Source organism: Trachemys scripta, chromosome 7 (genome assembly GCF_013100865.1).
Source record: "Trachemys scripta elegans isolate TJP31775 chromosome 7, CAS_Tse_1.0, whole genome shotgun sequence".
Taxonomy (NCBI): Eukaryota; Metazoa; Chordata; order Testudines; family Emydidae; genus Trachemys; species Trachemys scripta.
This window is the reverse complement of record NC_048304.1, coordinates 121,816,727-121,843,517: the sequence shown is the minus strand read 5'-3', so window position 1 is coordinate 121,843,517 and position 26,791 is coordinate 121,816,727. Positions and strand designations below refer to the sequence as shown.

Sequence of the window (26,791 nt, the reverse complement as noted above, 5' to 3'; positions counted from 1 at the left end):
GGGGTGGGGGTGTGGATAAGGGTCGGGGCAGTCAGGGGACAGGTAGGGTCATAGAGGGTTCTCAGGAGGGGGCAGTCAGGGGACAAGAAGCAGGACAGCTTAGATGGGGGTGGAGTCCTATGGGGCAGTTAGTGGCAGGGGTCCCAGGAAGGGGCAGTCAGGGGACAAGGAGCGGGGGGTTGGGTTGGGAGTTCTTAGGGGGGCAATCAGGGGGTGGGAAGTGGGAGGGAGTGGATGGGGCGGGGCAGGGCTAGAGCAGGGCTCCTCCCCCCCCCGTCCTCTTTTTTGCTTGTGGAAATATGGTAACCACAACTAAAAAATTCGGCTTATGAACGAGTATATACGGTAAGTCCTACTATGCTCTTCATTGTAGTACCTGAGCACTAACATGCTATTACTAGTATAAGATTATTTATTTATTTTTTTGAGAAAATGCGTTTTCTACTATAAACTGATTTTTTAAACATACTTTGTCCAGGCAAAATATGGTTTAAAAAAAACAAAAACAAAAACCAACAAACCAAACCAGGAAGCTTTCCTAAATATTGACTAGAAATGGATAGTTAAAATTAAACTGAAATGGAAATATCTGAACATTCCCATAGTTTGGGGAAGTTGAGCTCCCGAACCACACTGCTTGGGTCAGGCCCATCAATTTATTTTTTAGAGTCTCAGTTTTCTACCATTAAAATAATCATCTTTAACTCTCAAATTTCAAGGGGTCAAGAAGTGAACATGACAGAGTTAAGAATTAGTTTCACACTCAGTAACAATTGTTTATGCTTTAAAATTATAACAAAAAAAAAAAAGACACTTGTGAAAATGATATTGTTAAAATAGCTGTGCACAGAGGACACTTCTTGATTGAAATGCCGGAAAACACAGTTTACCAGGTCACATACATAGACAGTCCTTCAGTTCACTCTCTTGCTCATGTATTGTGATTTTGATATAGTAACCACTAAACTGGGAAGGCAAGACAAAAGGCATACCCTTTGTCTTTCACATAAAGCCTTCCATACTAGTTTGGGCATAATAAAAGGCATTCATTGCTGCTATAAAGAAGGTATGTGAGGTATATTCTATATTCCTTCTTCCAAACATTAAGCTTCAAAACAGCTAATTCAGTGCAAAATACAACAGCATGGATTTACTGACATTGGGTCAAATTTTTAAAAAGGTGCCTTAAATGACTTAGGAGCCTCAATGACAGTGAATTTCAATGGGACTTCGGAATTATTGATATTTTTACCTAGTATCCAGTAATGCCTATGTTCAGTCAGTCTGGGGACATCCTGTATCAGTAACCAAAACTGAGAGCATGGTTCTCCATGACCATGCTGTAGAGGGGATCAAAATGGGGAGAATGACAGAAAACAGAAGAGAAGAGTGATTTGCTCATGGAAAGCAGAGAGATATTAAAAAGGAATAAATAATTAGTAACCTAAGTTTTCAAAACAAGCATCTTCGTGACTTCTCCCACGCTGCCCCTCACACTTGGGAGGAGTTCCTTGTAAGCTACTGCAAAGTTACCTCATGATCTTGCTTAAAACTTTCCTTTTCCATGATACCAACAAAAAAAATTAACAGTGAGGCTGCTGGTCTGATGAGGACACAGCCTGTCATGTTGACCAATATTAGCTCATTGTTTCCTGTACTCTGCCTTCTGTCTGTATCCACCTGTTGTCTCTGGTCTTAAAGTATAAGCCTGAGACAGAGACCATCTTTTTGTTCTGTGTCTGCACAGTGCCTAGCAGAATATACACCACTAGAGTTCCTAGGTGCTATGTAATACAATTACTACTAATAATCAATATTATCACCCTGAACAGAACTATCCAGAGAGGGGCTGTGCTTATACCACTCCTGTTGGCTTCAGTGGGAGTTTGAGTGCACAGGGAAGAAGTGGCAGGAAACACAAGCCATTGCATATTCTTGGAATCCTTAGTTCTGGTGCTTTGGCTCCTCTGAGTAACCAGAGGTTTTCCCCACCCCTGTCAGAAGCCAAGTTACTTTCAGCTGGAATCAAAGAGTTCTAAACCAGAGGGTTTTACGTGAGAAGGAAGAGAGGGACTCAACAGTCTGAATAGGAGAAGGAACTTTTTTTTTTTTTTTTTTTTTTTATTTTATTAAAGTGTTGCAGTTTATAGGCCACAAAGTTTTGGCCAAAAAACTAAATTATGTTACAGGAAAAGGCTTACTTTAACTCTCTTGGGCTTTTGAACAAGGAATTTACAACTCTGGTCCCAGACAGGAGACTAGCGGTCTTCACACCTTGCTCTTAATGTCATTTCCCCCCACCAGTTTAATTTGTTAAGACTATCTAATCTACATTTCCTTGCATAAGGCTTTCATTTGGCTGTAATTATGCTAAAGGATGGAATACTGGAGTACTGCAGGAGGTAAAGCGGTGGTTGGATTATAGTCAAGATGGTTTAGTTTTTAATTCTGATCTAAGAGTAAACAGTAGGGCAGTGTTAGAAAACATTAATCAGAAAGAGAAACACAAGAAAGAGATAACTTAAAGGTTTGGGGGAAAAGAACACTCAAGTTACAGTTTTCATTTATCCAGATACGATTTGCTCAGATACTCTACCAGAGAAAGGAATAAATCAAACAAGAGCTCTGCGGACATGCCAGTGAACACAAGAAACTCCCTATTGTTCTATCTAATCCAGCATTCCTGTCAGCAACAGTGGTCCATAGCAGATGCTACATGGAAAGGTATAAAAATCTTTCCACATAACGGAGATATAATCCTGTCCCTTAATGACAATCTTTTTATATCCTGGACCTTGAAGGCCCGTAGTAGAAGTGGGCTCAAACCAAAAATACTAGCTCTGAACAGCCCTGAGCTCTGATGAAGTTTGGTTCCAGTGCTGAATTTTGTTTGCTATAGCTAGGGTAACTGCTGATGTTACTCATCAATATAAGCATCTAGTCATTTAAGAAAAGGCTTCCTAAAGTATTTGTTTCAATAATATCCTGTGGCTGTAAGTTCCACAGGTTTATCGTCTGTTACATAAACAGACTTACTTTGATCTCTTTTTAAATGTTTTTCTTACATTTCAGGAGAGAAAGACAAAGCTCTGAGAATCAAACTCATTTGCTCTAACTCCAGTTGGAACGCTGGCTCTCTCCTGGCTTGGACAAGCCCCTTAGCCTTTCTATATTTTTACTTTATCATCCCTAAACGTGTTGCCTCTCAATTTCATTGGCGGTCCCCTTTTTTGTGTATTATGAAAAAGGGTAAAAGGAAGAGACCGCTTTATCTCCTCTACCATTCCTTACTTCATAAACCCCTAGCATATGCCCTCTTATTTGTCTCTTAACTAAAGCATATGAAACTTTTTACTTTCCCCTATGCTTCTAATCATCATCATGCAGCCATTCTATTATGAGGCAAGGTAAAGAATGGCCTTGATACATAAGAAATAGGAGGAAAATGAAGAACAGAACTAGTCTGATTATGTGGTTATGACATAAAAGGAAAGAATTATTAAAAATGTAGAGAAAAGGAGAACTGGGGCACATCAAAGCAACAGCAGAGATAACGTAATATTATTTGTCATGGGAATTGAAGTGAGACCGAAAAGGCAAAGAATAACGTCTCGAATTTCAGCAGATCCAATTCTGGAAGAAGGCAGAGTGTGTTGAGCATAATTGATGAGAGCAATACAAAGAAGTGAGGGCAGAAAGGGGAAATACAGGAACCTTTCAAAGAAAGTTCTGAGCCTCAGGGTTACATGTCCCATCTGGCAACAACTCTGAAAAGTAATTTAAACAGGGTAATATGGATGAACAAGGACATGTAGAAATTAATCAAGGGTATGAAAGGCTTAAGCAACTACGAGGTCTAAAACATCTAATGTGGCCTAGGAGACAAGGAAACGGGGAGATTTCAGAAGAGAGACATGAAATGTGTGAACACAATTTCAGTGAAAGCAGTTAGCTCTTGTTTTTTAAAACATTGTGCTATTTCTGCTGAAGGGAACACATCACACCAGTCTGGTTCATTGACTACCTGTCCACTTTTACGCCCAATTTAAGGTCATAGCCTCTGTTTACGAACCCTTAATGGCCTGGGATATGGCTTGCTTAGACCAAGGAAAGTTGTTACAGGGCTATGGAAGATTGGGATAAACCAGAGTGATCACCCTTGGGGCACAGTATAAGAATCTATTGTGTGTGTTTGTTCCTAATAGATTGGCAGTCACCCCAAAGCATATTCAGGTAGGAGGTTCAAAGACAGGAATGAGAGCTACACTTCCGTTTCATTTGTATGTGGACATTTACATAAAGAACACCCAGGTACTACAGCGATGGATTCTTTAGAATTGAGTAAATCATAATAAAACAGTGTCCTTTGTACACAGTTACTGCATGAATATTCCATTAAGAGGTGGTTAAGTTTTCATAATGGATTAGGAGGACACAGGTGTAATCATATTATCCCATTTTAGGAGCTTGATTCAAGTATTCCTGGCCAAAATGATGCAGCTAGAATACATGTAAGCCTGCTTCTTACCATGACAAGTGACTCTCTGGCTTTAGTAGAGTGAGACCGTTCTAAAACGCAATTCACCTTTCCACCCACAGCCACAAACAATGAAATCTAATTCTAATGGCAATTTAAAAATATATATATATAAAACGTAGACGTGCTGAACTTCTGGAGAGAGAAAAAAAAGTTATCAAAGGTGAGGAGCAGAATTCACTCTCTTCCTCCTGTTGAGCATCTCTAATAAATATTAGAATTGTCTTCAGGAGACTCTTCTCCTCAGACAAAGACACTCACTGTTCTTGATAGAAATTCTTCACTGTGCAAATTTTCTCCCACAATGGCAGAAGGTGGATATCCAAGATATGCAAGGACACAGGCAGCTCAGACTGAAGGCCTTGAGTCTCATTTGCTACCATTAACAAATGGCACTCTTTGCTTTTGACTCCCCTGGTGCACTCAGCTAGCCCAATAGGAAGAAATTCTGGCCTGGTAGTCAAGTCTGATCTCTTCCATGGCAGTGAATTTGCAGTTACTAGACAGCAAAAGTGACCAGTGAACTGGCTTAAGAATCACACTCATGCAGTCACTGCAGTCGTTGGTCTTTGGTAACTTGTTTTCAAAAGAGGTCTGATTTCTGAAATCAAGAGGACTAATTGAAAGATTCCCCTAGATACCAAAGAATTCATACCTTCCCCAGCTTTGGATGTGTTAATTTCTGAATCATCTCTAGTGCCATTTTGGGATTCCAGGTATGTGGCAGGGACCCAGCCCTGTTCCTCTGCTGTGCTCACAAACCACCAACCTGCAAGAGAGAAAGAGAAAAGTCATCAGCATTGGAAGGAATAGCCCCCTAAAAACAACTCTGATGCTCAGCAGAATCCCAGCAAAACAAAAACAGTTACAGCTCTGCAAGTCAGTGATCTGGTGCCGAATTCAGGTGCCCTGCAGCAGTTTAGAAGCAGACCTCAATAGCACGATTTAGCATTTCTACTGTACTATCAGACGATTGCTCAGAGCTTTCCAGAGGTGCCCATTATTGCCCCCATGCCATGACCACATGGGGAGTCAGTAGCAGAACTCAGATCAGAATTTAGATCTGCCCCCACCACAGTCCCTGTTCCAATAACGAGAATCCCATTAGCAGATTCTTTGATCCAACCACTTAAAACAAGTCTTAGTGACACAGCTCTAGTCAACACATTTTAAAGAGAAAACAGCAGGGGCCACACAAACCCTCACACCAGAAGGCAAAAAACCCCCAACAACCTCCAAACAATAAAAATCAAGAAGAGGAGCTCCGTGGAGCTTGAAAGCGTGTCTCTTTCAGCAACAGAAGTCTGTTCAGTGAAAGATGTTACCTCACCCCCATCTGGTCTCTAATAAAAATCAAAGGCAGCAGTTTCTTAATCCTTGCACCAAGGCTTCTGTAAAGTCACTTCAAAAGGGGATACAAAATATTAATAATGTTTCTAGAGCACCTCTCCCCTTAGGATATCAAAACAGTAATTGAATTCTACACCCTGGAGGTATTGTCGAGTAATTTATGCTATGGAGATGGGGGAAATGGAAGAATAGAGAGGTTAAATATATTTATAACAGTTATGCAATGATTCGGTAGTGATTTCAGTCTGTAAAGCCTTTATTCCAGCTTCCTTCCAACCCCTTTAAGACCCACTTCTACCATGCTGCCTACAGAAAATTGCCAGCTAATCATGGCTAGTTAGAGCGCCACTGGAGATTGGAGACATCCATTTATTTATACCATAATAAAAAACACAAAATATGCACATCTCTGAACCACACACACACACTCACTCTCTAACTAGGTCACTGTCACTATTATCCTTGTCCTCCCTCTCTCCCCTATTGCCTCTTGTTTTCTTACATCTGCTGAGTATTTGATTGCACTGTAAGATCTTTTGGGCAGTGACTATTTTCATAAATATTTTTACAGTGCCTAGTGAAGTGGGGCCTCTGGGTGCTACCCTAAACACAAACTTCTCATGCCCTACTGTAGTCACTAGACAATGCTGCCACCCAAACAAAAATGGTGATATTCATAAGAAAGGGGGCTAAATAAATAAATACACCATTCTATAGCAGCTTGTGGTATTAGAACAACTGTTAGTGCAAAGTATTTCCGATATCCTAGTTCTACAGTCTCCAGAGAGGTATGAAGGAAAAACACACAGCTACCTTCTGTCTGTCTACCTCCCAACACTTTACAGACCAATGAATTATGTGCATTACGGTAGCTATTAGAGACCCCCATGGATATTGATGCCCCATTGTGCTGGGCACAGCACACACATAGTGAAGGACAGTCTCTGTCTGCCAGAGCTCACAATCAGAACAGTGGTGGGAACCGCTGATGGAATGCTTACAAGTGAGGTTCCAGGTGTGCACAGCCCATCCAGTGAGGTGCTGTAGGAACAGGTTGAGTTTATGAATAGGACCGTACCAAATTCATGGTCCATTTCGGTCAATTTCACAGTCATAGGATTTTAAAAATCATTAATTTCACGATTTCAGCAATTTAAGTCTGAAATTTCAGAGTGTTGTAATTGTAGGGTCCTGACCCAAAAAGGAGTTGTGCAGGGGTCACAAAGGTATTGGGGGGGAGGGTGCGATATGGCTACCCTTACTTCTGCTGCCTTCAGAGCTGGGCAGCTGGAGAGCGGTGGCTGCTGGCCGGGAGCCCAGCTCTGAAGGCAGAGCCGCTGTCAGCAGCAGCGCAGAAGTAAGGATGGCCCGCTATGGTATTGCCACTCTTACTTCTGCACTGCTGCCTGCAGAGCTGGGCCTTCAGTCAGCAGCCGCCGCTCTCCAGCCGCCCAGCTCTGACGGTAGTGCAGAAGTAAGGTGGCAATCCTGCAACACCCTCTCCCCCGCACCCCCCAAATAACCTTGCAACCCCCTGCCTCACCCTTTTGTGCCCCCCCATTTGAGAAACACTGGTCTCCCCCGTGAAATCTGTATATAGCAAAGCACACAAGAGACCAGATTTCATGGTCTGCGACACATTTTTCAAGGCCGTGAATTTGGCAGGGCCCTACTTATGAAAGAGGCTACAGAGCCTATTGCCACAAGCCAGCTCATCTAGGACTTCAGTTCCTTCTCTTAACTGAAGCACATTTTCAACGTGGGTGTTAAAACCCCCCAGTGCTGGCTCCAGGTCCAGCTACAATGGAAGATTTCACCAGAAGGATATACAGGTATTAAACCCACTCGTTTCTATTCTATAGGACTGAATACACCATGCACCCCAGGAAACCATATCCACTGGCCAGCCATTCCACAGCTGCGATGTAACACCACTCAGACCTCAGACATGGATTTCCATTTTCTGGCCCAACAGATTTGGAAACTTTACTTCACAGCATTCATGGTCTGAGTTTAAATTTAGTTCTCTCTTCCCAGCAGGAGGTAGATTTTCCCTGACATGGTGCTCACCCATGGCAGTGGATATAGAGAAGTTAACAGAGCCAAGTAATTTCAAAAACAGACTTTTGTTGTTTGGTTGGTTTTTTTGTTTATTTGTTTGGTTTTTTTTTTATTAGCAGTAGCGTATTAACAAGGGTAGCATATGAAATGTAACACACACACACAATTAGTATGCCAGAAGCTAACAATCAGCTGATACTAATTAGACTGGAAGAGTTTATATAAACCCTTCCTCCAAAACAGATTAAGAAAATAATTGTGCAAAGGACTAGATTATAAAACTTTGCATGTCCAACGTGGCCAACTTAAAAATTATAATAGAAAGTCTTAACTTTTGAGTGTGTGCTCTCACCCTGAATACGGATTTAATGAAAGCGTATTTTATATTACATTTCTTAAAGCGCTGGTTATTTCTCCTCCTCCCCGCCAGATTGGCTTAAGTTGCTTCCAGGCTCCACTGCCTCCTAGCACAGCTTGTAAGTTCCTTGACCTAGACCCATGCTACTGTTAGTGCCCCCAAGAGGAGCTTTCGGATGAAAAGCTGTCATGAAGCACCTGCACTGCTAAGCATCACCCACAATCCCTGGAAGGCCTCCGTGAAACCTGAAATAGATTTGATTCAACATTTATGGAATTGGCTAGTTACAACATCATAACTTCTCTCCCCTCCTCCCCGCCCACTCAGTTCCAACACTACGGATTCATTTTTCTTCAAATATGGTTTGATTTTTAAGTCTCAAATGGAGATTTGCATTAAAAATTAGTAAGGCAACACCATCATATTATCCTGTTAATACATTTACATCAAGTCCCATCTTAAAGCCTGTTGGGTTTCTTACCTCCATTACTCCTGTTGGGAGCTGTTCCAGAACCTCACTCCTCTGATGGTTAGAAACCTTCTTCTAATTTCCAGTCTAAATTTATTTATGGCCATTTTATCCCTATTTGTTCTTGTGCTAACACTGTCCTTCAAACGTAAATAGCTTTTCTGCTCCCTGATATTTATTGAGAGAAATCCTATTCCCTCTCAGTTTGTTTTACTAAGCTAAACAGGTCAAGTTGTTAAGTCTCTCATAGGACAGGCTTTTCATTTCGCTGATCATCCTAATAGCCCTTCTCTGCCCCTTCTCCAGTCTGAATTAATCTTTCTTGAATTTGGGTGACCAGAATTGTACACACTACTCCAGATGAGGTCTCACCAGTGCCTTGTACAATGGCATTAATACTTCCCTATCTCTACTGGAAATACCTCTCTTGATACCTCCTAGGATTGCATTTGCACCTCCACCCTCACCCAAGTTGCATCACATTGGTAGCTCAGTCATCCTGTGATCTACTATACCCTCAGGTCATTCTCCTCTGCCATTTCCAATTGAAACCCCCAGCTTATAACAGAAATTGTTGTTGTTAGTCTCTAAGTGCATGACCTTACACTTCATACTATTAAATTTCATCTCCCTCATTCACTTGGGGGGAGGGATAGTTCAGTGGTTTGAGCATTGGCCTGCTAAACCCAAGGTTGTGGAGTTCAATCCTTGAGGGTCCAATTTAGGGATCTGGGGCAAAATCTGTTAGGGACAGTAGCTGGTCCTGCTGTGAAGGCAGGGGACTGGACTCAATGATCTTTCAAGGTCCCTTCCAGTTTTTTTTATTTTTTATATATATATATATATATATATATATATATATATATATATATATATATATATATATATATAAAAACACACACACACACACACACACACCTCATTTCTATTACTCCAGTCCTCAAAAGGTTATCCAATTCTTCCTGTAGGATATTCTGATCCTCCTCAGTGTGGACAGTACTTCATAAATTTGTCTTATCAGCAAGTTTCATTAGAACACTCCTACCTTTTATGCCAAGGTCACTAATGCAAATATGAAATAAGATCCGGTTCCAAGGCTGAACCTTGAGGAACTCCACTAGTAACCACCCTCTAGCCCAACAGTTCTCCTTTCAGCATAGCCCACTGTGATCTCCCTTTTAGCCAGTTCCTTACCTACCTTACAATTCTTGTACTAATCCCCATATTCGCTTGTTTAATTAATAATTTCCTAATACTTTACTGAGGTCCAAATAAAGAAGATCTAGCATATTTCCCTTGTCTAGGGAATCAGTTTGCTTATCGAAGACAGATATCCGATTAGTCTGACATCTGCCTTTAGTAAGCACATGCTGCATTTTATCTCATTTTCTTTAATTATTCTTACTGTCAACGTTTGTTCTAAAGCCTGACCTATTATTGAGGTCAGATTAATGGGTCTTGAGGTGCCAAGGTTGATTCCCCCTCCCTTCCTTAAATAGTCAACCTCACTGGCTGCCACACATTGTCCCCCCATCTATTCACTGTGATGCCGCAACCCTTTGGGAATTCTAGTGGATCGTGGAAAACTAACATCTCTCCCCAGCCACCAGGACTTTAATAACATCCCTCACCACAGCTTGAAGTCACAAACTCTTCTGGACCCACGCGTTTAACCTTTGCCAATGCAACTTCAACCCTGATGAAGTTTGGAAAGCTGAATGGAGTTCACAGGAGTCACAAATAAACGTGAAAGACCTGACACAGAAGATCCCTGGCTTTGATCTCCCGCCAAGCTCATGGGCAACCCTGAGCCGCATCCGTGCAAATCATGGCAGATGCGGATACCTGCTGCACAAATGGAAAATGAAGGACGCTCCAGTGTGCGACTGCGGTCACTCAGAACAGAGCATGGAACATAGATTCAATGCCCAATTCACAAACAGAAAGGAGGCAACACAATTATCTGGCTTAACCATCCGAATGTAAAATTATAGTTGTTGCCCTACATCAGCCATACTAAGAACACAGGCACCATGTTTATGCTATTCTCCAGTCATGTGGTACCACCCTAGATTTGACCGATTTATTAAAAATCCTTGCTACTGGACTTGCAATTTCACATGCCAATTCTTCCAGGATTCTGGGACTGAGATTATCTGGTCCCCCCTGGACTTGAGCACATTAGACTCGGAGTTTTGCTTCCATCTCAGATGTGACAGTCTTCACTTCCCTATGCTCATTCCCATTAGCCACCTTGCCTTTGCCCCTCTGCTCTACACCACCACCCTGGTTGAAAAGGGAGGCAACCTCTGCAAGTATAGAGCACGAGCAAGCCTGCGGCCACTTCTCCAACTTCCACTTCCGTTGGGGAGGCACTTCATTGCTCACAAACGGAGAGCCGGCCTGATGCTGGCAAGTCCAAGCTATAACCCCTGTATGTTGCAAATTCCCCTCTAACGTAACGGCCGACAGACGCTTAACCAGAAGGTAGGCAAAACGCAGACTAGTTTCACAATGCAATCCACAGATGGAGACCACAGGTTCAAGAAGGCAACATTCCATTTAGATAACAGAGCACTGGATGCTAGCACTGTAGTTTCACAGGCCAGAGACCCCTCAGAGAGATTAGGACAGCTGCCATTTGCTCCATTTTGTGCAAATTACATGGGCTTGCAGGCTATGGGCAAGTAGCCAAGATGGCCCTCAACTGAGCAAAGTCTGGGCTACCATGGTGCAAACTGATATGCTTCCCCCCTACCCTGCCTGTTACAGGAACTGTGCTAAGAGACTTATTTTTCTAAAGCAGAATCAAGTGATGCATTTCTTTTGTGTTTTTTTTCCTTCCTCTGTTCAGGAGTTTAGCCTGACTTCACAATTCATTATTAAAGCCATTCTACAGGAACATCTGCAGAGAATTATGCTAAGTTATCTCTGTGCGCTGCCAAGACAGTACGAGGCTAGCTCTTGCGCTCACACCATCTGCAAAAATTACACAGTGCATTGTGACTTGGATTAACCCTTACAGGCTCATCCTAATCTCAGACGCGAATCAGAATTTAATGCCAAAGATGGCATAACTCTGAGGTGTGATCCAATACTTCCTTTTAAATTAATTTTAATAGTTTTGTTCACAAAAGGTAGTGGCTGGAATCCGACATGCATTCACAAACCAAGGACAGAATCAGCAGCAATGCTGGCTTCCCCCGCACACTGCTCGTAACAGCATGCCTCAGTCCTGACCCAGGACTGCTTACTTCTTGCAGTAGGTAGGGGATTTTGTCCCCATGCCCATTCAACCCTTTGGCCTGTGCTGAGTCTGCCTACTAGGGTGACCCTGATCGATAACGGTGATGGTGGGTCTTGTGGAATGATTAGAAAATGGAACCAGACAGACAGACAACTCATTTCATCTAGCCACCTAATAGGTCAGGAACGTGGGCTGGATCTGCATTGGTTACTTAGGGATAAAAGCTCCACAATCTATTACCTCAGTCATTCATTCATGGCTACCAACTCACATGTGTTAGGATGGCAACGCATGAAAATTCAGTGTCTCCAAAAATTTGTTTACCATCAATATTAGGAGGATCTATGTTCCCACTCTTACCCCTTCATATAACGCAAGAACGAGGGGTCACCTGATGAAATTAATAGGCAGCAGGTTTAAAAACAAACACAAGGAAGTACTTCTTCCCACAACTTAGTCAACCTGTGGAACTCATTGCCAGGGGATGTTGTGAAAGCCAAAAGAATAAGTGGGTTAAAAAGAGAATTAGATAGTTCATGGAGTATAGCCATTGATGGAGCTATTAGCCATGATGGTCAGGGACGCAACCCCGTACACTGGGTGTTCCTACACCTCTGATTGCCAGAAGCTGGGAGGAGGATGACAGGGGATGTATCACTTGAAATTGCACTGTTGTGTTCATTTCCTATGAAGCACCTGGCACTAACCACTGTCAGACAGACAACGGGCTAGATGGGCTAATAGTCTGATACAACATGGCCATTCCACAAGTTTTAAAAAGGGGGGAAGAGAAAGAAAAAATAAGGAAATAGGTCATAAAACAAAACAAAATAGAATTAAAGGGGAAAAAAAGTTTACTTTTTACATAACATTAACATGTAAAACATTAAAAAAACCTATAAGAAAAAAAATAGCCTGGAAAATCCCTATCTCCACCCCGACCTTTGGATGGGAGGATTTAAAGACCCAATCCATTTCCAACACCATCTCCCCTTTGGATACTACAGGTCTCACCCACTGAATTAAAAAAAAAAAAATTGGCAAGTTTAAGGCCCACTGTGCTGATGGATTCTCCCGTCTCTTCGGCGGATGAATGTTCAGTTAGTATGGACTTAAATTCTGGGTTTGTTTGTTTTTATGGCTTCTCACATTGGAAGTGAGTTCACTCCTGTATTTGCAGATGCAGTTACAAGTATAGTAGTTACGGGGAGGGCTTGAGGTGTTAGCCTTAGGATGTGCTCTCTTCTCCTACAAAAAAAAGACCTTACATGCCACTCCTCAAAAGTGGATGCAGCCTCATGGCACAGACTTCTCCATCTGGGTCTGTCCAGTGCAACGTGTTCCCAGGTTTCAATGTCTAGCACATTTTGAGGTTGGCCTTCAAGGTGTCTTTGTATATCAGAATGGGTCAACCCTTAAAGCAGGTTCCCTTGCTCAGTTAGCTATAGCATGCTGCGTTCGGTACATGGGAAGCCTCTATGCAGACCAGGTGTCTGACCTGGTAAAGGATTTCGCAGACAATTTTGACACTCACTAAAATTCACTCACTAATATTCTCTCTTTGAGAGAGTGGTATATGTTTCTAGAATTTGACACAGTAAATAATAATTATACCCCAAAGGGGGCTGGCCAACTTATTTTAAAAAGAAGCACGAATCTCACCTACAGGAGCGAGTTGCATGTATTCTTCTAGTCAATGCTACATTATAAAACAAAACCCAGAAGTTTTGGGAACAAGGTATGTGTTAGCGCAGCAAACTAGAACATTTGACACATAACTTGCATTTAGGAAACTGCTCCCTTTACAATAGGTTCTGCTGACCTAGACCATGTTATACAGGATCAACTGTTCTTGAGTTATTTCTTATTAGAGGCAATCAGGACTCTTCAAAACCTGGCATGCAGGCCTTCTCTTCTGACTCAGACATTTTCCTTCAAAGATGCAGTGTTTCATTCAAGGCTGAGAATGACTTGACCAATCTTAAGAGTGTTTTCGGGCTAATGATAATTCCAAGATGCATATAGTTATTTCAGATACTTTCTTTTAAGGAAGAGATGTGTTAGAGAACTGTTATAGAACTTCAGAAAAAGGAGAGACGTAGAAGGGAACAGATTAAGATTCATGGGTTTGGCACACAGATCTAGCCTAAACTCTCAGGGCAAACCCTTCAGAGAATATGCAGGAACAACAGAGGGTGTGGAAGTCATGGAGCATCAGAAATGGGAAGTAGAGAGAGTTCAGCAGCATTAAATCCACTCTCACACCCACTTCTTAGTAATCTAATCTTTGTACATTGATGGAAATTTCCATGATCTCTGCTAGCTAAAGTCTGCTAATAAGGGGACTGTCGATCCAGCATCTTTCATCAGCATTAAAACTAATACAACATATAAAGCAATGTTTTTAAAGTGACACTTTCTCCTTAGGATTTTGCCCAATCAACCCAATTCTTAAGCAGACGGATCTCCATTTTTTAAAATGGTGTTTGGTGCAAGAGCACTTTTAAAACGAGGAGCTGACTGCAGTAATTTAGGAGCAGAGACTGGACCACGAGTCACTGTGCAGAGGTGGTGTCTAGCCCTAGAATAAATTATTCAACTTAGTGAAATAGTAAAGGCGGCTTTCGTCTCTGAAATACACACCACCACTTCACAGGCTGCACTCACTGCAGACTTGGTTACAGCCAACTGAGGTAAGAAGCATTTTTTTTTTTTTTTAAATAGAAGGAAAAGATCTAACACCGGGGTGGGAGGGAAGACCCAAGCAATGCTTTAGCCACAGGGTGAGTACTTAAATATCAGCCACAGGGATGCACAACTGTTTACATCCCCATAATCAACTCCAGAAATCCAAGATTCAGCTCCATGCCATCAGTCAAGTGCTCCAGAACCCTTTGTGCCAATTCCCAAAGCATTGGTGTTAAGTGCTTAGCCCTACGACAGTTCTTTCCATCCTGGGATCACAAAATGTTTCAAAAACGTTGATTACAGACTCACAACACCCTTGTCTATCACCATCTCCATTTTCCACATGAGGAAATAAAATTTTGCCCAAGCTGACACAGCAAGTCAGGGTCAGAGCTGGGATTAGAACCCCTGACACCTTGCGTTCAACTCACTAGCCCATGCTACCAGTGAGTCCCCATGATGTTTCGAAGGTTGTGCTGGCTCATATGGCATTTCATAGGCCGTTCCCCATGGATCACAACAAGTTACAGGCTGCTGCTGCTATGAGAGACGGCAGGGGTAGGGAGTGGGAACATCTCTCTCCTCTCCTCCCCCTCGCCGCCGCCACCACCACAGGAAACCGCTAACCCCACTGGGAATCATGACTGACAGGTCAAGAAACCTTGACCTGCTACCACTGCACCGACAATAATGGGTGGGAATGACAGGACAATTACAGGGAATTTTAGAGGGGGCAGGGGAAAACAAATAATCAATCAGAAGGCTCATATCTGTTTTGAATGTAGCCAAAGTATTCTTTTCGGATATCATCATCATCATCACCACCACCACCACCACCACCACCACCACCACCAGTATTGCCATTTGAAAAGTAGGCTACAAATCTCCAGAGCACAGCTTTGCAGATCGGTACCTACCGGGTAGTCATGTTATACAGTTTCCCCAGTTACAGGACAGTGTTTTTTCACCTGGCAGCAGCCAAGGTCGCTTACATCCTGACCAAGCCTTCTATACACACGTTGCTCTTTACAGAGCAGAGATAGGTACTCCCAGGACATCCCATGAGCCGGTTATGCACACAGTGAAGAAATCACATCCATGAAAAACAGACGGAGAAGCACAACCCTGCTCTTTGCCATAAAGTTCAACAAACAGACATTCACCAGGAGGATCTGCAATGTAGCAGGAACATTAGCCTGAAAGCATCCAACCCTCACAGAACACCCTCAGCAGGAAACACACGCAGAGTCCTCTTTGAAATATTGTTCTCTCTCTCTCTCTCTCTCTCGGGAGTTTTCAAAACAAAGCTGTGTTTTAACACAGAGCAGAGTCTAAAGCAACTTTGCTTAATTTGATGATGGAAGCAGTGTTTAAAAAAAGGGGTTTTTTGGAGAAGGGGAGTCTTGGGAGGGCTGGTTTTGCTATGTTTGTTTGTTTTGATTGCCAGTGAATGTTTTGCTTTATGGAGCTGTTAACTATTAAAAAAAAAAAAAGGTGGAATGAAAGGCCAAGAGCTGAGATCAGGGTCTATGGTTCTCCAGCAACAGAGAGGGAACTGCATTCCTTACTCTGCTTTAGGGGTTATTGAGGTAGTGAACAGCAGCGAGGGAAAAGTCAGAATCCTGAACTCAGGGCGTTACGGGTAGGAGAACAAGACATGGCGTTTTAAAAAAATGTTTTAAAAGCCTCTTAGATGTTTGGTTCCAGATTTGGGATCTTAATCCCTCCGCCTCCCCACTCATTTGTCCTCTTGCTGCACCTCCACTGCCCACATGCACCAGGGCCTCTGTTTCCCTTCTGTTACTGTTCTCAGATATGCCTTCACTACCTCTTACCCTGGCTGTTATACTTCAGCTCTGACATTGACAGCTGAGCTGGCGTGGGAGGTATGCGGTGCATATTTCACCCCGTGAGAGGATGTCTTAATGACCACTGCAACGTGAGCTTCCCCTGGAGGAATGCTAGCCGAATTAGCCAGATTGCTTTCAGAGATGCCCAGGACTGCAGAGCCCTGCCCATATACTCTGTGAGTTTTGGCCTAACATCCAGCTTGCTTGGATTTAATTTCTCAGAGCGTTTCAGTACATGTATATTACACTTCTCCTCTTGATATGGATATTTTGTCCTACCCCTGTTGTACAGACACTGAAATTGCAGTTCCTGGTAGTTCTGGAAAATTAAGAGTGCTTTGAATGGGTAGAAATAGAAGAGACTAGATGATATACAACTCTTAACTGTGATAGTTTATGAGTTACGGCACTAATAAAACAATGGATGTTTGTGAAAGTATTAAAAACACGGTCCTGGAAATGCTGCAGCGTCATGTTAGAGTCATGTCAAAATAGCCCCAAGCACAATACTTGATGGGTTTGTAATGGTATCAGAAGCCAGAGATGCACTGACAGCCCTACACATATTTTATTAATTTGATGTATCACAGACTTAAACAAAGGAACAAAACGGACGCTTATATTCTTCAAGATAAATCTTACTAGCCATTGACAAATGTGACTGACTGGTGTCTGGGGATTTTTTTTAAGCGATAAGAAAAGTTTGTGGATCAAACAATTGGAATGAGAGATGCAACCGAGCCAATTTTCATACATATGAGAATTGGCATGTGTTACAACAAGGGTAAAGCTTGTCTGTGGGAGACAGAACTTTCTCAGGGGCAGATCTTAATCTACGGAATGAACTCTCCCAGGAATTAAGGGCCATCACAAACCACTACATCTCCCGCCCTAAGTGCAAGACACATTTCTTTGACTTTACTGGAATATATACACGACACTATGCTAATTTTAAAAACCAACCCCAAGTAATCACAATCAACAACCCACCAAAAAAACCCCTACCAAAACGAGACACTTCATTACATGTTCTTCTCCCCACAGGCAGCGGATGAGAGAAAAAAAAATCTGTCGCATGTTTGGCCACATTATTTAAATGCACTCCTGGAAAGCGCTCCGATTCTACAGCAAGAGTGCAGTACGAGAACCTATACAGAACAGAAGACCGCACAGTCCTTACATACACCAGACCTGTACACCTTCCCCCCCACTAAAAAAGACAAGTCAGTGCACTGCCCACTACACGAATTGCTTTTGCCAAGACTGGCTTGCAAGCCTGATTTTGCTAGGAACTGGGATTAATGAAAACCAAGGCTTTCCTTCAGACCAAGCCTGTACGCTAGGCTCCCTAAGCCAGCAGCACAGTGAAGCACCACTGGCCAGCTTGTGCAAGGCCAACTGCCAAAAGACCTGGGTCTGACTTCCAAGGTCTAGCCAGCACTGCAAAGAGGGCTGGAATTGGGAGATTTATAGCACAGTGAAGAAGAGGCCGGCAGGCTGTATAGGCCAGTTGGCATCAGGCGGTGTCACAACTGGGGTTTTCCCAGCAGTTTTCCCAAAGGCTCCAGGCATCTCTCAATACCCTCTGGGGGGAAGAAAAACAAAAAAACTGTTCTTTGGACACTAAATATTCTTGAAATTAAAAAAAAAAAAAAAAGCCAAACCCATTTGTATGACAGGCTACATTCCACATAACCCAAGTCATCTTCAAGGAGCAGATCACTGCCTTTGCTTGCTCCAGGAACAAAAGAAACTAAGAAAATGAGTGTTTTAGTCAGAAAGGAAATAGCCTATCAATCATGGCATGCACAGAGCTATCTTTAGGCAGGCACGCTACAATGTGCGAGCAGGCTGGCTTCAGCCTGCTGCCCATGAATGGCAAGTATTGTACAATATTTGTAGTAAATAAGATCCATTCATAGCAAAATGATTTTCTGGAAATACTGTACATGTCCTTGTATATTTGCCAGCTAAGTCCTCACAGGCAGCACCCGGTACCATGGACAAATCCAACTTAGTCACTCAGGAGGAGATATTCCCATTTGTTGGCCACTAAGGTGGGGGGAAACGCGTTCTTTCCAAAGAGATCACTGAAAATAGTAGCACTCCAGTAGCTAATGAGGCAAGCGTACCACGTACTGTACATCAGGCAACCATGTACCTTCTATGCTGCTATATGTCAGAGGCAGAGTACATCCCATAGGATACCCAGGGGTTCTCAAACTTCATTGCACCGTGACTCCCTTCTGACAAAGTTCCTATATGACCCAGCGGGGGAGGCGGGGTGGAAGAGGAGAGCCCATGCCCGCCGGCGACCCTTTTAAAACGGCATCACAACCCCACTTTGGGGTCTTGATCCAGTTTGAAAACCACTGGGATACACAGCGGGGGGAGGAGCAAGAGTACACATGTAGTTGGCCAGTACGAGAGAAATTTATCAGCTGACAGGAGACATTTCCCTCCCCCTTGACTAGAGCTCTCCGACAATGTACTTTTTGTCCAATTTGACTGGAGCTGGGACTCTTGAACCCTGAACTCAAACTCTCGATTGTCACATGGTCCCACCATTCTCTTCATAATCCACTATCTTCTACAATGGATTTTGAAATGACAGATTCACGTGCACCTTTCAGAATGATTATAGTAGCAATCTGTAAAATTAAGAAGGCTAGATAGCACACACTGATTTCACGCATGCACAAGCTTTTCACTAGTGGAGACCTGGGTTGGATCAAACTTGAAATAAGTCTAATGGTCTCAGTTCTTTTTTTCCAAATTTGTCTTTGCTCTGAAGAGGCCCCATGAGTAAAACCACAGGGGATGCTGGCTGCAGATCACATTTTATGTGCATAGGGAAAGTGTTATGGGGAAGTTTGCAGAGCACTTTCCCTGTGCTATCCTTGGCTACAGCCAAGTTCCTTTTGTCTCCTACTTCCAGAAAACTAAAATATATTTCTTGTTTGCTGTATGTATAAGTGTTTTTGCCAACAGGTTGATCTTGCTTGAACTGGAGAACTACACAATAAATTTCCCCCCTCAGACAGCACTGCATTTCTCTTCTAGGTTGTGTATTTACAAAAATCCCACTTTAAAAATGGGTGTTCTATGCCAAAGTGGCTCTGCTGAAGTGGGATTATGGAGTTCCATATCTATTACATCTCAACGATTTCCAGATCAAACGCGCTCAGCTCACATTCTTCCTCCCCCACCTGCCAGTCCTACAGCTTTATCTAGGATCTGAGAATCAAGCTTGGTCCTTTCCATCTCAAAGACCACCAGTAATAACGATCCATATGTCCAAATTAGGCTATTGACAACATCTGTGCAGCACTACTGCCTTTGACAGGTTTAACTGGTACAAAGGGGAGGAGGAAAGCAATGCAAGCTCTCCCTTGCCTCATGGCTACACTGTACTGCTAGCTTGTCCCCACAGCTAACCTGGAAGCACCATTTCGAAGGATGGAAGCAGTTCATTCTTCATACTCATTCATTCCTTAACCCATGTGAGATTGTCAAAGGTGACAGTGTCAGCTGTAAAGGTTTCAAAGCCATAGGCATAAGCATCTGCCAGCAACACAGCAAGGGGGAGGGATAGCTCAGTGGTTTGAGCATTGGCCTGCTAAACCCAGGGTAGTGAGTTCAATCCTTGAGGGGGCCACTTAGGGATCTGGGGCAAAATCAGTACTTGGTCTTGCTAGTGAAGGCAGGGAGCTGGACTCAATGACCTTTCAGGGTCCCTTCCAGCTCTATGAGATAGGTAGATCTCCATAGAATAAGAAAAAACTAGGGAAGGAACTACCGACATCAGTTCAGAGGAGGGAAAATAAATCAAGCCTCCATCACATGATCTAATGAAGGCTTTCCATCAGTCATCAGTAGTAGTTGGGCTTTTATGGTTTCTGTAGGACACAGCAAGCAAAAAGAGGGTAATAGTCAAAACGCAGAAAAGTTATTTCCTTGCATTGATAGATTAATCTGAAAGCAAACATACATTCCATGTTCTAACCTTCATTAGGAAAACATAAAACTTTTAAACAAGGCTTGCAGTAATCTCATCTAAGGATTACAAACTACTTCCTAATGGTTTAAAAAAAGCTACACAGACCCCAGAGCCAGCTGATAAGAAACAGTCCTCATTTACAGTATTAAATAACTGGTATTTACTTCCTGTATATGTTGACACAATCACTCCAGTTGTAGTCTCCTGTTTAAAAACCAACACCCAGCAAGTGATGTACCATGGGTTAGTTAACGGCAAATAAAAATGCAGACTATGTAAACTGCTTTGAGATCTTTGGATGAAGCATCCTACCAAAGTGCAAACCTCACAAGCACCCCAGGGGGGGAGATAAGGAGTATATTGGGATCCCACGCCTTTCCACGAAAGTGCAGCCTTAAGGTGGATTGAGGGTGCTTTATAAACAGAGCAAAGCAACATTATACAAAAAACAGTTTAAGTCAGGAAATGAGGAATGTAACATACAACTGCAAGAAGGTAAAACTTAAGGAGGAAGGATGCAATTAACCCAATTGGGAACGTGGCTGAACACTGGACATACACTCTCTCTCTCTTAATGGCCACAGACTGCTGAGGTCTTGGATTTTCCTTCCCTCTCAAAAGATAGTGCTCTAGGATGCTACCAGCCACCAGCAGCTCTGAAGTATAATTTTAATGCAGACTTGGACAGATGGCCACCTACCAAATCCCTGTTCCTACTTCCTGAAGTGTTTGGCTGTTCCTTGAAGATCTCCCATCCAAATATAGCTCCTGCACAACCCTGCTTAGCTAGCAAGATTACAAATCCATGTGGTATGTTACCACAAACACTGAAGTAAACCTAATTGAATGGTCGGCTTTTCCTCTAACTCCACTTCATTGCTTTTCTTCTCAGCTCCATTCCAATCATGTTCTCCAGGGGCCTTGGTGAGCCCTGTCTCCAAGAGCTGACTACACAAAGTAGGAAGTGACAGCTTAGGAAATGAGTGCCAGAGTGATGACTAGCAGCCTACAGAATAGCCAGCAAGTTAGCAAATACTAATTAATGAACTGGGCTGTGCTGAACAAAGACATACTTGGGGAGTATAATATGGCTATGGCCATGCCCAAAACAGCTTAAAAACCCAATTCCATTTTTTTCCTGAAGCTTTTTTCAGACCATTTTCTAAATTTCAGAATACACCCAGATACTATAGTTGGAGATGGGCACAATCCAAAATCATGTTGCTGAACGTGCCTGAATTGTGGGCAAGTGGCAATCCAAACTCTGTGGCATGTGCTTTATCTAACAGTATGAATTTTTAGGGTTCCCAGCATAGAAGTGTCCTGTGAATAGCACATATTGCAAAAGCTATAGCAGCAGGGTGTGTCTGCAAGTTGAGATAAATAAAAACCAATAGAGAAAGAAAAAAAAAAAAAAAGGGCAAGAAGAAATGGTAAGACTGATGAAAAAAGGAAGATTTCTGTCTTACCTGTAGCTTTACATTCTAGGACTTTCCATGTCAGACAGCCTTTACAATGGGATGTAAAAAGCGGTAAATGAGCCCAACGAAGGGAAGATTCAAATTTACACGGGTACGATTGAAAAAGCCTGTAAGGTTTGCTGGAGTACCCTGTTCCACAGCACCCTTCAACCTCTCCTGCATCAACAGCCGGGAGGGCGTTGACTCTACAGTGTTTGAAAAAGTGTGAATGGAAGACCCTGTAATAACTTTTCAAGCCTCCTAACAAGAAGTGTGTGATCTCTCTATCCACAAAGTCACTGCCCTTTTCACAGAGGGCACGGTATTTAAATGAGCTATACCAGAAGCTTTGAATGCCTCTGCTACATACATCTTTTTTCCTGAAGGCTCTGATCACACAAAACTTACGCATTCTTTTACTTCATTAGGATTTTGGATTAAACCAAAAGGTCAGCTATACCAATTTCTACTATGAAGAAGACTGACATTGGGGATGGAGGCCTGATTATTTCACAGTACTCCCATGTTTGACAGAACATGTAAGGTTTCATCGAGAGCATGCCAAACTCCAAAATCCTCTTGGACAAGAAGGTGCTGAGTAAGCAAGATACTTTTACTATGAGAAGATGACACCTATGAACTTTGAAGCTGAATGGGGCTGGTCACAGGGTAGCTGGTCTGTGGATAGACTGAGCCCAGCTCCCCTGGACTGGGGCAGGTAAGCCTAATCCAGCTAATTAAAGAGGGCTGGGTTACACCTAGGCCTGTAAAGGGTTACTAGTGGGCAGCTGGGAAGAAAGGACTGAGGCAGGCTGAGCTCTGGGCAGCTAAGGCCTCACTGGAGCGGAACTAACTCCTGTAGCAACCCTTCGGCTGTTGGTCCAAGGGAGCAGCGGGAGAGCAGAGCTGGTTGAGGCAAGGGGGATGCCTGGAGCTGGAGTTAGAAATCCCTGGAAGCGGTGGCCCTGAAGACTAGGGGCCAGATAATGACTTAAGACTGTGGTCTGTTTAACCTTAATCAAACCTAATATAAGCCTTCTTGACTGGATGTGGCAGCACGTGTGTGGAGCCGGGAAGCAGGGAACCCCCCCTCGCCCCCAAGACAGGGTTTTATTAGTATCTGTAGTGATGGTAAGAGGGGGTGCTCTACTTCAGATTCATGCACAGTCAGACTTTCTGCCAGAAGGGATGAACAGTGAATTTTATTTAATTTTTTTTTTTTTTTTTAAACCCACCAATAGGCTTCAGAGATCTTCTGGAATTTAGAAGTGGGGTAAATCACATCTCTCAGGATTCTGGTTTCAGCCATCTACAGATTCTGGAATGTACCACTGAGTCACATTTTCTTTGCAACCAGAGGCAAATTATTTTTAAAAATTGAAGTTTTAGGTTTCTTAGAAACCAAAGGACTGATAGCATGTTATTTGGTGAAGAGTGCTATCACTATTCCTAGCATTCATTATTTTGTCTTCCCATTATGAACTAAGATTTCAGTGGGCTCATCCATGTAGAATCTAGTAGGCTTTGAGAAGGTTTCTTCCACAAAGCCACAGTGATGTAGTAATTTTTTGTTATATCCGCTCCACATCCTCACAAACTGAGTGCAATAGCCTGGCCTTTCAGAAACACTTATTGTAGCAATCAACCTTACGTGCAATAAGTCAGTATTTAAACATTCCAGTTTTCTTGCTGCCTTGCCACATTTGATCAATCAAGAAGCCTGAATTGGTGGTAGTAAGCAATCACAGAACGTTTGCTGGCAGAGATCTGCTAGGCTGATATTCTGGTGCTAAACAGAGGTTAGTGAAACAAATTAATGAAACATGGCACCGATATGCTGCCAATCTCCACGCATTTCACAGAGTGGAGACAAGACAAATATCACCAGGGGGCTTTATTTATTCCTTTTCATTAGGAATAAATCATCCATGACATGGGGGCAAGAGTAACACAGTGCTTGAATGAATAATAAAAAAAGTTTACAAGCTGCCTATCACACACATGCAATATATAATATAGCAGACAGCATAGCAAGGCGAGTCTAAACCTTAGAGGAGATGATCTAGAGGCACCAAGTTTATTCTTTTAAGAGGGAGTCACTTCAAATTACTTCTCTGGGGAGGGGTGATGGTCGTGAAGATTGTGTTTGTGAAAGTGGGGAAACTAAGAGCATCACATCCTCCCCTTTCACCTGATACACATTGAAGTCAGTGAAACAGGGGATTAGGCAGAGCTGGATTTGGCCAGGTTTCCAAACCCACACTCCTTACCTGCACCACCTGCTTCTATTCCAATCCTGGGCCTGCCACCTCCACCTCTAAAATGCACCTCAAATTCTGACAGGGAGCTAGGGTTGCCAATTTTGGTTGGACATATTTCTGGAGGTTTAATCAGATTATCTAATTAAAGATTAATCTTTAATTCTGTTAGTCTTAAAGGTGCCACAGGACCCTCTGTTGCTTTAATTCCTGGAGAGTCCAGGACACCCCCGGAGGGTTGACAACCCTACATGCAGCACCCCATTGGTATTCAGCTTCTAGGCCTTTACTGAGCAGCAAACGGGAATTGTGCCAAGTTGGGTGTGAATTTTCCCCTTCGTTTGATACATGTGCACTGCAGGAGTAGAATGAAGCCACCGGATTCATGTCACTAGTTGTGAGATAGTGTTTGAAATCAGATAATCCAATATTTTCTTCCAATTCACAGGCTACATGTAGTCCGATGAACAGACTAGCCATCTCCCCTAGAAGTATCGAGTATGTGGAGGGAATTAACAGATGCCTGTATTCTTCTTTAAGTTATACATGAACAATGGCATTTGACTGGCTGAATTTCAGAGTAGAATCCACTGAAAACAGACAGTTCCCTCCGCCCCCTGCACTTCTCTCCACATGAGGAGGAGGCAGATGGGTCTTGTGGTTAGAACACTGGAGTTCTGGGTTCAGTTCTCAGTTCTGCCATAAATCGCCTGTGTGACTTCAGGCAAGTCACTTAATCTGTTTCAGTGCCCCTCCCCTTCCCCCAGAGGTGGAAAAAAAAGGTAATACTTCCATCTCCAGTCTTGTCTATTTAGATTTTAAAGCTCTCTGGGCGCAAAGCCTAATATCACTGCTTGCCTCTCACACACAAACCACAGAAACACTGTTCTGGCAATTTAAAACAAAAACGACATCTGACTTGTAAATAAGGAATTTGAATAGGTCTACTTGATACAACTGTAATTAAAACCCAAGGGCTCCCAAAGTCTACTCAAATGCACATCATAAATGGGGAAGTGTCTGGAAGTTTGTTCCAAAAAACAAAACACAGTATTTACTTTCCTATTGAAAAAACAGCCTTACAGGAGAGGTCCCGTTACCTTGGGACTGCAGGATGTGCACAACAATGCATTTCTAAGAGAGCCAAGTGGAACTAGAATCTACTACATCCTTAGCACTTGGTTTGAAATGGCTGTAGTCAACTAAAGTGTGATCTCTAATTACTCAACTTGCTGGAGGTGTGTACAAGGATTAGTCAGTGGGGACAAATCAAACAGATCAGGACCAACAAAGACATTTCACTAGGGGAGGGAGAGGTCTCATTAGGTATCAGTCATGGCAGATGAGACATGTTGAGGCTGCTGGCTAGACAGAAACTGTAGTTCTCTCTGGGTTGGAGATTGACCAAACGTATCACATGCTGCCAAGTATCACCACATGGGATCGCTCTAAGTTCTAGCTTGGTGAAGGTAGTCATGGAAAGACTGCTGACGAGAGACTCCCAAGGCTGGGGAGGTGCTATTCCCACCTTTAACCTACACTGGGGCTCCAGCAAGGATCAGACAAATGCTTTAATTTTCATCAGAATGCCACAGGAGCATCACCAGCGAACAGGCTCTGAAGGGAGTCACTTCACGGGTGGATTGACCAGGTACCCTTTTTAGGAACTACTGCTTTCAGGGCTTCACAGGTCCCTCCTTTCCCTGATAAGTAAGGCCCTACCAAATTTACAGCCATGTAAAACACATCATGGACTGTGAAATCTGGTCTTGTGTGTGCTTTTACCATATACTATACAGATTTCATGGGGGAGACTGGCGTTTCTCAAACTGGGGGTCCTGACCCAAAAGGGTGTTGCAGGGGGGTTGCAAGATTATTTTAGTGGGGTCATGGTATTGCCACCCTTACTTCTGCACTGCCTTCAGAGCTGGGAGTGGTGGCTGCTGACTGACTGAGGACCCAGCTCTCCAGGCAGCAGCGCAGAAGTAAGGGTGGCAATACCATGCCGGGCCATCCTTACTTCTGCTGCTGGCAGTGGCTCTGCCTTCAGAACTGGGCTCCTGGCCAGCAGCCGCCGCTCTCCAGCTGCCCAGCTCTGAAGGCAGCGCCACCGTCAGGAGCAGTGCAGAAGTAAGAGTAGCAGTATCGCAACCCCTCCACCCATCCCTCCCTGCCACCACTGCACAACTCAACTCCTTTTGGGGGGAGGATCCCTACAATTGCAACACTGTGAAATGGACCATGAATTTCATAGGGCCCTACTGATAAGTGAAGCTGTAACCACTTGGTTTGGAGGGGAAGGAGTCCGGCACAACCCAGGTTTATGGTCTACTGCAGTGTTTCAACTACCATTCCATGGACTGGTACCAGTCCCCATGATCTCTTGGACACAGTTTAGGAAGGCAGCAAGCCGGTCCCCAGTATCAAAAAGGTTGAGAAACACTGGTTCTAGTGAACAGAGCACTGGACTTGGACTCAGACCTGAATTCTAGTCCTAGCTCGGACACTGGCCT

General features: G+C 43.2%; 1 protein-coding gene across 1 annotated transcript in view; it reads right to left on the bottom strand.

Annotated features, from left to right (window-relative positions):
• Nucleotides 1-26,791, bottom strand: part of SH3PXD2A (SH3 and PX domains 2A) — a gene marked incomplete in the record, with an annotated part of 374,021 nt that overhangs the window by 50,465 nt on the left and 296,765 nt on the right. The window contains 1 exon segment of the mRNA XM_034775874.1: nt 5,193-5,306. Within this exon segment, the coding sequence (XP_034631765.1) occupies nt 5,193-5,306 (114 nt within the window).